Genomic DNA, 12,222 nt, shown 5'->3' on the forward strand with positions numbered 1-12,222 from the left:
GAGGAAAGCAATAATTGGTTAACATGTCAAGATACACAACTCCATTAATTGTTTTTGAGCAAAGAAGAAAGGCCCTATTACACGATTTTTCATCACACCACACCAAACATTAACTGTAGGCGAATCACGTTGTTTCTCAATAATTGTGCGTGGGTTTTCAGAGCCCCATATTCGTGAATTGTGTCTGTTAACACATCCATTCGCATGGAATGGATGTGTTCGTCTGTAAAAATTATATCATGTAAAAATCATTCGTTTTCACTTATTCTGTCCGACATTTCAACAGCGAAATTGTAACGCTTTATACCATCATCGGGTTTCAATTCCTGCAGTATCTGGATTTTATAAGCGTGTAATTTCAGTTTTTTATGTAAAACTTTGTGAACTGTTGATTTTGGAATACCTAATTCGACGCTTCGACGGAGGATGGACTTCCCAGGACTTCTAATTGCCGATCGTCTAATTAGTTCAACCGTTTCGTCTGGTCACTTGGTCTGCCGGTTGATTTCTGTTTCTTAACTGATCCAGTTTCTTCGAATTGTTTGAACCAACGTGTTATGTTATTTTTGTGTGGTGGATCTCTTCCGAATTCACGTCGAAACGCACGTTGAACTAAAATTACGGATTTTAATTCAGCCATCAATAAAACACACTTTGCTTTGTCTTTATCTGAGAACATAGTAACTCACTAAACTCACCGCAACAATACAAGAACTGACGTTGTGGTTACAACTGCTGATAAACTATCTTTTGGGTTGGAGGCTTTCAGGGATACCAATATAACATCTAGAAATTTCCATACAATCTTCCTATGAATTACTGAAACCGCACCATTCTTTTATGATAACCCTGTATTACATGGGCGTATAAATTAATTTTTAAGTATCCGTGTTTTTTTAATTATAAAAATCTTTATTAAATTATTACATTGTAACTATAAAACATTTTTTATTTATAAAATTTTAAATCTGAAAACTTTCACTGAATTGTAGTAGAGAAATTCATAATTTTTATACCATTACTGTATACATCATTCATATCTCCTCTTTTTTTTTTTAAATAATTGAAAATTTATTTCTATAAGTATCTTTCCCCAACAAATCTGTACGTGCTATTTATTTAATCACTATACTATAAAGTTGGTAATTTTTGGTGAATCCTATTACAGTGCTAAATTTAATAAACCTCTGTAATGTGCATATAGTCAACATTCATTATGCTTCTAAAATATTGTATATTTCCAATATTTTAAAAAACTGTTGTATTAATTAGATAATCAACTGCCCCATTAATTTCTGATAGGCTTGGTATTTTTATCCTTATGATTTTTCCATCTTATTACTATGAAAAATGTGATAAATTTATAATTACCTCATCAAGAAGTCTTCTTGTTCTACTTTTTTTAAATTTAATATGTCGATCCATTGGTAAATTACAGTACTTAACTGAACTTAGTAGTAAATAACTGAACTTATAATAGGGCTTTAAAAAAATTAAACACCATACATTTTACAAAAATAGAAGTAAACTTAAAAACTATGAAATCTGCAGCATGCTTCATAATCCAAGATGTTAAATTGTGAGTTTCTCATATTACCACTTTCATTCTGTCATCTTTCTAAGAAATTGTAAAAACTTTTGTTGTCTAATCAATTATACTCTTGTCTAATGTATACATCTTCTACATTCTTCACTTTTTTGTAATACTGATTTCAGTGTGATGCATTAATTTTAGGAAATTTATTTTTTGATACCTGTTTAATATTGTCAATGCCAAAAGTGACATTGCAGCTATGAACATAATCTTTTACTTCAGGTCTTACCATTTCAATGGGGTCTAAGTCTGGATGATATGAGGGTAATCATAAAATTTCATCTCTGTTTTTTTCTGCAAGTTAATCGAAGAAATGTATTTATATTTTTGTTTTCTATAATTAAATTGTATAATTGAGGATGAGTTGGAATATAATGTTTACTTGAGCAGTCGTACATTCTTGTTTTCTAGAATTGAGTAGGCAATTTTTCTTTAAAGTATTATATTTTGAAATATTATATTTTTGAAGTATTATTATTATTTTTGAAATATTGTATAATATGTTTGTTTATATTTTGGAATTTTTTATTAACTTTTTTCAGCCATTTTAAATATTTTTCTGAATTCATAGTCATGATAGAACCATTTTTTGTACTTGCTTACTAGGTTAATAAAGCGTTCAGAATAAATCCCACTTTTTCTTCAGCATGTAATATAGTCAGTCTATTGTTTAGAAACTGAACTTTTTAGTCCATCTCCATGAGATGATGCATCACCCCGTGATTCAGTAGAGGTATGACTTGTTGCGAAATATATATTTCATCAAAGTATTCACTATATCTGCCTGTTATTGGGTCCGAATTTTTTTTTCCCCTCCAGTTTTGTATTTGTTTAAATCTGATGTGCTTCTAAACGAAGTTTTTTTTTTTTACATTAAAAACCCAATTGTTTTAATATTCTTCTTAAACTATTTCAAATCCTGATAATATGATTTAATTTTTTAAACATAAATGTAGTTGTTAATTAACAGTGTGTAACTGTTAACGTATGTTATGAAATTGATTTACAATTCTTTTCATTGTGCCTGTTGAAGTTGTCTAGTCGTGTGACAGGTTTTTCTTGATTTGTATATTGAAAGAAGAGGAAGCCTCTGACAGGTTTTGATGTAATTTCTTTAATACTTTTTTTTTATGATTTCTTACTCTCAGAACTTGCGATCGAGATACTGTACATGTACATGTTCTTTCTTCAGACGTCTGAATTGAAATAATATGCTAATATCTTTTCCCTATTTTTTTAAATCTATGTTCACCTTTTTTAGGAATCATACACACTATTGATTGCCTCTCAATTAAAATTAAACTTTTTATTTAATTTTTTTATATCACCGTGAATTTAAGTTCATTCACTTTGCATGAAGCTAAAGTAAAAAAAATACTGAAAAATAAACTCTTACTACAGTTTATCCAATACACAATATACTATCATGAATAAAAAATAAAAAAACGGCACCATTGAAAATGCATTCTATGCGAAAGCAACAACTGAAAGTATTTTGTAGCTGTCAACTTATATTTGGTTTAAGATAGTATTATTTATTTAGTGTGCATTGCTTGTTATTGATATATGCCTACTGTATCAGGTCATTTAAAAAAAGGGTGATTCATTTGTTATTGTTTCACTTCAGGATATGTTCACAGATTGTGCATTACTTCCTAAATGATATTTATTATTTCCTAAATGAATTTTGTTTAGATTTTTAACATTTGTTACTTTTACATACTGGGTAATAAATTTTTATGGTAATAATAATTAATTTTTAATAATAAATTATTTTGCAAGAGATTTAAATTCTGGTTTAGTACAATTATAATGGTAATAATATTAGTAGTATTGTAATTAATGTTCATGGCAACAATTTATACAAAGGACTGTAAAAAGTAAAGTGGATTCTCTTTTGTGAAAACTGGTTGGAGGAAATATGTTTAGAATAATTATTGTATACTATAAAAGCTGTGTGGCTGCAAACATCAAATTCTGTGACGACACCTATACACTGTAAAGCTTTTTTAAAATATAAGATAATGATTGGTATTTAGTTGGAATTAAAAATAATTTTTTAAATAGTTTGACTTGTTTTATTAGTACTGGTATTGAAAAAACTAATCGCCAGATATGTAGTGATCTCAGAAGCACTTCATAGTTAAGTTCATATTTTCTATTTTGTACTGTACTAGAAATAAATATTTTATTTATTTGAGTGTATCTTAATTAATATAATTTAATTTTTTTTTAGGAGAGAAGATCCTAGAGATGTGGTTATTCTTCACAAAAAACACAAAGGAAAAACACTGAATACTTTACCAGAGAAATGTGTTGTAGGTTAGTGAAGACTATTTTCAGTATCGTTAATCATAAACCAAAGTTAAAATTCTTGTAAATCAATATTTAAAAAGTAATACTTGTATTTTTAAAATTAATGTTTAGTTGTTTAGTAATTTAGTTGTTTTTTATTGAAAGTATGGTTTTTAAAACAGTTAATTGTAAATTATCAGTAATAAGAATCTTTACGGTGAAAATATTATTCTGTTGATTCATGATTCTTCTATATCAGAACATTTTTTACAAAATTTCACAGATATTTAGTTGGACCTCTCTGTATTTATTATATATATATATTTTTTTTTAAAGAAGTGACTGAAAAATAGCCTTCTTGTAAATAAGGGAAACATTTAATAAATTTTAAAAACTTTAAATATTTACTTCTATTTGTTATTAAGTTATAAGTGTAATCCATATTTTAATATAAGAAAGCAGAGGACATGTGATACTGCATTTAGTTTTTTTTTTTTTTAGTATAAAAGATTTTGAATTTTATTTTGATGTTTTCCTTATTTTAAATTTATTTAAATTTTTGCATTCTAAAAGTAAGAAATTATTCGTTTCATAAAGGTTTCCGGATAACTTAGCTGTTTATAAAATAAAACATGATATATCTGCCAGATTAAGATGTATTACTAATAACTATGATAAGAAAAGCAATTTTGAAATTGCCTAGTGATAAGAATTTAAAAAGGATGAAACAAGAGTTGTGACTTTTTATGTTAGTTTCATTAATTATTTTAATTTTAATTTTACTGACTGTTATTGAATTTATATATAGTATGTCTAATTAGTGTAGGTAGGGTTTCTTTTTCATCTTTTATTGGTTTTTTTTATGTGTAGTAAATAATAATTTTATATCTTTTTTGCTATTCTCATTTTAATTTTATGAATGTTGATATGCATTCTAAGCATGCTGTTTGTAAATTGTTCTGCTGTACCAGTTCCTTCAGCTGAATGACACCCCTCTTTAGGTTAATGAAAAATATAGTTAACAGTAATGCAATGTTACATTACTGGTATTATACCAGATTCCCAGGTTCAGTTTCCAGGGTGGATGAAGATTTTTATATAAAAATTCATCCATAAAAGGTTTTATATATGTAACTCAAGACTAATATTTGAACTTAATTTATATTTCCTAAAAGTGTGGGCATGCATGGTTGGTGTTAGGATTACTTGTTTATGTCCTAAGTTTTGAAGATTTTTTTCATACCTAAAAAATAATATTGCCATAAAAACTCATAAATTATGTTTAACACGCAGATATTAATTTATTGGTTTTTTTTAATCATATAGCAGTTATTGTAATTTTTTTACAGGAAAATAGGACTAAAACTTTTAATTTAACAAGTCTTTATCTATCTTGTAACTCAACAGTTTTGTAAATATTACATAGCAATAAAAAAATGTTATAATAATGATAATTTTTTACTGTCAATGACCTAAGCCTGTAAAAACTTATCTATGTGAGATAATTAAAAAATAAATAAAAAAGCAATCAATAATTTTTCTAGCATTAAACATGTGTTATAAATCAGTACCATATTCAAGAATGGTTGGTATCCAACTAGTTAATATCCATCAATAAAATTATTATTATATTGTCAGCTTTTTCTTTGTGCCATGAGCAAGCACTTGACTAAAACTGGAAGCCAAATGATAGTATTAAACAGGGCTGATGTTACAGTAAAATCTTGTCTTAGAAAAACTTCGACAGCTATCTATTTTAAATTTTTTCTTCTTAACATGAAAATTAACTTTATATTTTATCTAGTAATTGTACGATAAAGATTGTTTTATCTATTTTTCCTACATTTTAACCATTCGGACAGGAATAATTGACAGGATTTTTATTTTACCAACTTACTAGAATATGCCAGTAGCATGTGATGTAATTGAGTAGCTATGTATTTATTTACTTATGCTTGAAGTTACTTGACTATGGAATTCACACATATGTTAAATTTATTTCATGTATTATTTAAATAAAAATATTTGATATTCTCTTCCTACAATATTCAAGATTAGTTATACTGTTTTTATTATACAATTGACATGCAATTTTTATGGCAATGCAAAGGTTAATAGAACTGTAGATAATCACTAACATGCGTTGATTATTAATATATTTAAAAAAAATATAACATTATGAAGTACAAGTGACTACCAACCCACGTACTTTACATGTGTATTTGACATGTAGCATGAGCCTTTTGAAACTCATTTGTTTGATATTCAGTCTCGGCACAACTCAGGATGCTGCTCTAAGTTCAGCTTATGGGTTTTTTTGTTGCCTATATATGCTTCTGTATAAAAAATAAGGAAATTAAAAAAAAAAGTTTTTAAAATTGATGCACTGTTTTTTGTGTAACAAACAAACAAACTTTCAGATTTGTACAAGTATATTAGTATAAAAAAAAAATACAATGAAATTGTAAACTGTTCAGTAAGAATCTGCAGATATCATTTCTTTTGCTAAAGAAAACAAAGATTTCTGTAATATAAAAAAAACTGTAATATATGTAATAGATATGTCATGTAAAAAATGCATGACAATATATATATATATATATATATATACACAATAATAAATAATAAACAATGTTTAAGTGTTCCATACAATAAGCAAAAAATTGAAAAATTTATTTTAAAACTTACTGGCCTGATTTTATTTATTAAACAACAAATAATCATAAGAAATGTATTATTTCTGTTGATATTTATTATTCATTGTTAATTAATGAAATCTGGCTAGTAAGAGTTTTTTAACAATTTTTTTTTTTTGCTTATATGGAAAGCTTAAACATTGTTTTTATTTGTTATTGTATATCTATTGTTTATTACATTTAATTTATCTTTTATACAAAATTCTAAATTAATAACAGATTTTGATAGTAATAATGTTGTGTCTTACCTTTTTTGATATCAGTATCATTTTTAAAAATTTATATTACAGAAATCTTTGTTTTTTCAGCAGAAGAAATGATATCTGCAAGACGTTTACCACAGTTTACAATTTCATTGTGGTTTTTTGGATATCACTACCATGTATTGTTAGATTATTCTTTTATTTTTTTTATGAATTACTGATTATCTTATGGATTTTGCAAAAATTGAACATTACGGAGCATCACAAAATTTAACCATTCCCTTTTTTCCTTTTTCCCCTAACCATCTTCACCTCTTATCCTCTTACCTGTTTTCCCTTCTTCCCTTTTTCGCAAAAATACTTCTTTTCACCTAACTATTATATTCTGAATATGAACCAACTCGAAACAAAAGTACAATTTTTCAAATATCTTGACCCCAGCGCCACCTAGCAGGTCCATTTTTTGCAAAAAATATTTATTTTCATGTAATTAGTATATGTTCTGAATATGAGAAAAATCAGACCACAAATACAATTTTTTGAAATATCTCGACCCCGTGCCACATAGCAGGTACAAGCTAATTCAGAAACTGTGGGCGTGCGCACAACAACTCATAAACGTTTCGTTGCAGTCAGATGATTGATATAGGAGCGCAAATGGGACATACAAATATTCATTCATTCATAAGGTTAAATGAACTTTTTTTTATTTCTCCATCAGTTAGATCAAATAGTTCTAATTGTAGAATAAAAACTTTACTAATCAAATTTATTTCTGTAAGAAATTGAATAAAAGTGTTCCCAGATGTCTATTTCACTTAGGTTTTAAGAAAAATGGGGTAAAACACAAAAATGTTTTGTCAGAAATACACTTTTTCAGGTTTGTAATAAAATAACTTCGTTAATTTACCAATAAATGAATAAAAATTTCTAGTTAATTTTGTAGAGAATTTAATTCTGAAAAAGTTGATGTAAATACTATTTAAATTAAACATTAATTTAAGTTCAACTTTAATTGCTGACCTTCATGGTGGTGCTGAGCTTCTTGGTCTTCCATCCGGAGGTCCCGGATTTGAATCACGGTCGGGTGTGGTATTTTTCATATTTACAAAATTCCATTTCCATACCCCACATACAAGCTTCAAGCTACTGTAGTGAATTAAAAATTAGAAACAAAACACACAAACTGGATTGGAAAAATGACATAATTTTAAACAGAACAATTTTCATTAATGTTTGAACAACATAATGTAAATGAAAATAAATAGAAAACTTATTAATAACAGAAAAAAAATGAATTAAAAATTGATCCAAAAACTTAAAAGTTACATACTTTATGAATTTAAAAAAAAATTATTAGTTATCAAAATGGTTACTTGATAAAGCTGCAAACATTTTCTCAAACCAGTTGTCTAATTTGGTCGCCATTCTGTTCAATGCATAGTTCACCTCGGCGAATCCATGCCAGCTGGTCATATCTCATAGTATCATTTTTCTTAATGGTAGCTCAGCTTCTATTATACGATGTTTCAATTATTTTTCTCTGCTAATGCAAGCAGAATAGACTAATGACCTCATCCAACCCCAAAGGAAAAAGTTCACTATTGGGAGATTAAAGTGGCCATGTAACTGGTCTGTTTTGATCAATTCTTTGCTTACTAAGTGTGTTATTTAAATGATTCATCACATCATGACAATAGTGAGCAGGTGCACCATCATTGAAAAAACCACACCTGATTTCTATCTGTGAGTGGAGTATCTTTCAAGAGTTCCATCAAATTTGTTTACAAAAATGCAAGTATCACCCTAAATTGAGCTTTGAAAAAAGGGCGTATGAGATTACCACCAAGAAGATAACACCACACATTAAACGAAAACGTGCGTTGGAAATGACTTATTTTTAGCAGTCTCATGGGGATTTTCTTCTGCCCAAATGTGTGTTTCAATAATTTACAATGCCATTTTTTGTAAAACAGGATTCATCAGTAATTATGAATATTACTTTGGAAATTGGGATGATGTTCCCATTTTCTAATTAACCATTGGTAGAATTTCATCTGTTTATCAGAATCAGTTGGTAATAACTCTTGTACACATTTGTATCGAATGAATATAATTGTTGCTCCCATAATATTCACCACACACTTGTTTGTGAAACGTGAAAGTGATGCAACAACCTTCTGGTACTTGAGGTGGAAGATACTTTAGCACATTCAATACTACTTCTTAAGCATAGGCATTTCTCTCAAAAAATTCATGACCAGCATTGAATCATTGTGGTTTATGCATACCTGTTTCTCGAACTCGCCTGTTCAAAGCCTGAAATGCTTTATGTTGCGGTGCTCTTTGATTAGGATAATTTTCCCAGTATTCACATACCAATCCATTTTTATTTACTTTACCATATATTAACAATATGTTCAACAACTGTCCAAATGAAAACAGATTTGTTGTATCACCCACTTTGAATAAGTGACTAAACAATAATAGCACAAACGCTGTTAAAATGAATATTCATATGCTAGATACTAAACTAAATTTCCAACCTATGAAAAAACAATTTAATATGTTTTAGAAGGATGTCTTTCAGATCCATTTTTATAATATTAACATTTGTATGTATATTGTTCTGTTTAAAATCGTAATCATTTTTCTGATCCAGTTTGTGTGTTTTGATTTTTATTAAAGTTGAACTTCTCAAATTTGTGTTTAATTTTAATAATATACATTATTTACATCAATTTTCTTGGAATTAATTCTCTACAAAGTTAACTAGAAATTTTATTTATTTATTGGTAAATTAACAAATTATTATATTAAAAACCTGTGCGTTTTCCGGAAAAACTTTTTCATATTTTACCCTATTTTTCTTAAAACTTGATGAGATAGAGGTCTGGGACTATTTTTATTCAATTTCTTAGATAAAAAACATAAGAAAGCACCAAATTTACCCCTAAATTTGTATCCCAAGAATTTTAGTACTTTTTAATTTCACAGTGGGAGTGAGTAGAAAGCAGGACTAAATGTTTTACGAGCCAAAACTCGCTAACAAACCGTTATCTGACTTATGTTTATATGAATTCATTTCTTATTTTTGGCTATAGAATCATCTCCTGAGTGCAATTTGGAATCACTCTGTAAATATAAGATAACATTAAAAGTTATCATCAGAAGCGCATAAAACATGTTATATTTGTGGAACATTAAAGAAAATAACAATGCCAAAAATTCAAAATCTGAAATTTAATAAAAATATTGACACAAAATATTATTTCTTATAAGCTATTTCATAGGGTAATAGGGAGTATAATAAGTGAATGAAACATCATATTCTATACTTAAGTAAGCTACATTTCTAAGTATGTTATTGTTTACAGTAATACGAAAGTGTTACACTATAGATTTTCATATCATTTGTTTCCACTGTAGTGTCTCCTTTCATATGTGTCATTTTGTTCTCGGTTGTAATAGATCAGTGTGAAGTGTTTATTTACCATTCACGTGTATGAAGTACAATCTATTGCAATTATTATTTCTGTTATCAAAATAAGAAATTTAAATTGTTTTTTTGTACTATCTTTTTGTGATATCATGTTTACAAAAAGAATACCGGGGTTTTAATTTATTATAATACCTCTTGTATTAGGTGTACAGTATTTATTTAAGGTTAGGATCAAAGAGAAAAAAGGACAATTTTAATTTTGTGTGATGACTTTCTTGATCGTATTGTTTTTAGAAATGAATCAACATTTCATCTTAGTGGAAAAGTTAACCTACATAATGTTCATATCCGCGGCGGGGAAGGGGTCAGAAAATCCCCGTGAACTTTTACAGTATGAAAGATGTCCCTCAAAATTAAATGTTTTCTGTGCAGTATCCAGACGGCATGTTTATGGGCCGTTTTTTTTGCTGAAATAAATATAACAGGAGTTGCTTATTTAGATATGTTGTAATGTTGTATTTGTAGCTCTTTCCTCAACTGCAAGATGAACAAGGCAACAAAATAATTTGCCTCCTCACTGGCATAATTCTGTAGGGATCAGTTGAATGATGTGTTCGGCTTGGGCCTGATGACAGAGTTTGTTGTGGTGGCCTTCAAGATCACCCAATCACAAAAGAATTTGTTTACATTGGAGAGAGAGTCTTTTCATTCTAGTATTAGCCTGTTATTATAGGAAAAAGAAATCCTTCAGTTTAGTAAAATTGATAGGTCTAAGGAAACATTGTATTACATATATTTTGCTGAATACAGATTCCATTGTTAACAGATTTTACTGAAATTGAATTTCCTTGTGCTTAGAATTTTTTGTTTTAATGTAAATTAAAAATTAAATAGTGAAACTTTTCAGGAACTGAATAGCTTTTATTATAATATTTGTGTTGTTGAATTAATTTAAAAATAAGCATCTGATAAAGTTGGTGATGTTTTAAATTTACTCACTATTTACAATCAATAATTTCAGGTACTAGTTCATTGCGACGCACAGCACAAATAGCTCGTAACTATCCAGATCTTTTTATTAAGGACATTAGAGGAAACCTGAACACTCGTCTTCGTAAACTGGATGAAGGAGAACTTTATTCAGCTATTGTATTAGCAAAAGCTGGTGTTGTCCGTATGGGTTGGGAAGGAAGAATTGATCAGGTATGTATTTATGTTGTTGATTGTTTGCATGCTTTATTACTTACATAAAATGAATATAAAGACACACAAATCATTTTTACAGATTAGTAAAGCATCCATTTATGTCACTGTCTCTGGTGAAATTTCAGTCTAAATTTTTGTAGATTTATACATTTTTTGGAAATTTACTCACGTCTGTCTTCAGTTGTTTTTTCTTTTGAACCGTTACCTCTTCTGTTAATCAACTGAAAATTTCCATTATTGTCACTTGAACATAGAGGTCTTATTCATATTAATTATCAGTATGATGTATTTGTATTTTATATTATTTGTATATGTATGAATTAAGTCATAATTATTAAAAAGATAATTTAGGTATATTTAATCATTCAATTTTTCAGTGATTTTCTGTTTGATACTGTACCTTAAATTTGTCTGGATTATTTTAAAACTTTTTCTAAATATTTCTCTGATTTTTTTCTGTAATCATTCTCTTTAGGAAAGTTGTTCATTGCTAAACTAGACAAACTGCTGCTATATTCTCTAATACATTAACAATATCAATTAAAAACACAAATGTATTTCTCTGACCACCTAATTTCACACAATTTAGGAATGCTAGCAATAAGCTTTCACTGTAAGCGGACTTGCAAAAAAACATGATTATCTCCTTGATAGTTCCAATGCAGTTTCAAATTTCAGGTATAACATAAGTCAGGTATAACATAAGTATAACATTAAGCTTGTGAAAAGAGCAATGGAAGTAAAAGGCTTTTTTTTGTATCTTGTCTCAAGATCACCTGCACACCT

General features: G+C 28.0%; 1 protein-coding gene across 2 annotated transcripts in view; it reads left to right on the forward strand.

The window, feature by feature from the left end:
- The window catches only part of Hmbs (porphobilinogen deaminase-like protein l(3)02640), a 56,284-nt gene that overhangs the window by 25,163 nt on the left and 18,899 nt on the right, over positions 1-12,222 (forward strand). For both annotated transcript variants that reach the window (XM_075357024.1, XM_075357022.1), the window contains 2 exons: positions 3,831-3,916; positions 11,252-11,433. In XM_075357024.1, coding sequence (XP_075213139.1) covers positions 3,831-3,916; positions 11,252-11,433 — 268 coding nt within the window. The remainder of the gene's footprint in view (positions 1-3,830; positions 3,917-11,251; positions 11,434-12,222) is intronic.

The sequence above is a fragment of the Lycorma delicatula genome, chromosome 2, assembly GCF_047948215.1.
Source record: "Lycorma delicatula isolate Av1 chromosome 2, ASM4794821v1, whole genome shotgun sequence".
Classification (NCBI taxonomy): Eukaryota; Metazoa; Arthropoda; class Insecta; order Hemiptera; family Fulgoridae; genus Lycorma; species Lycorma delicatula.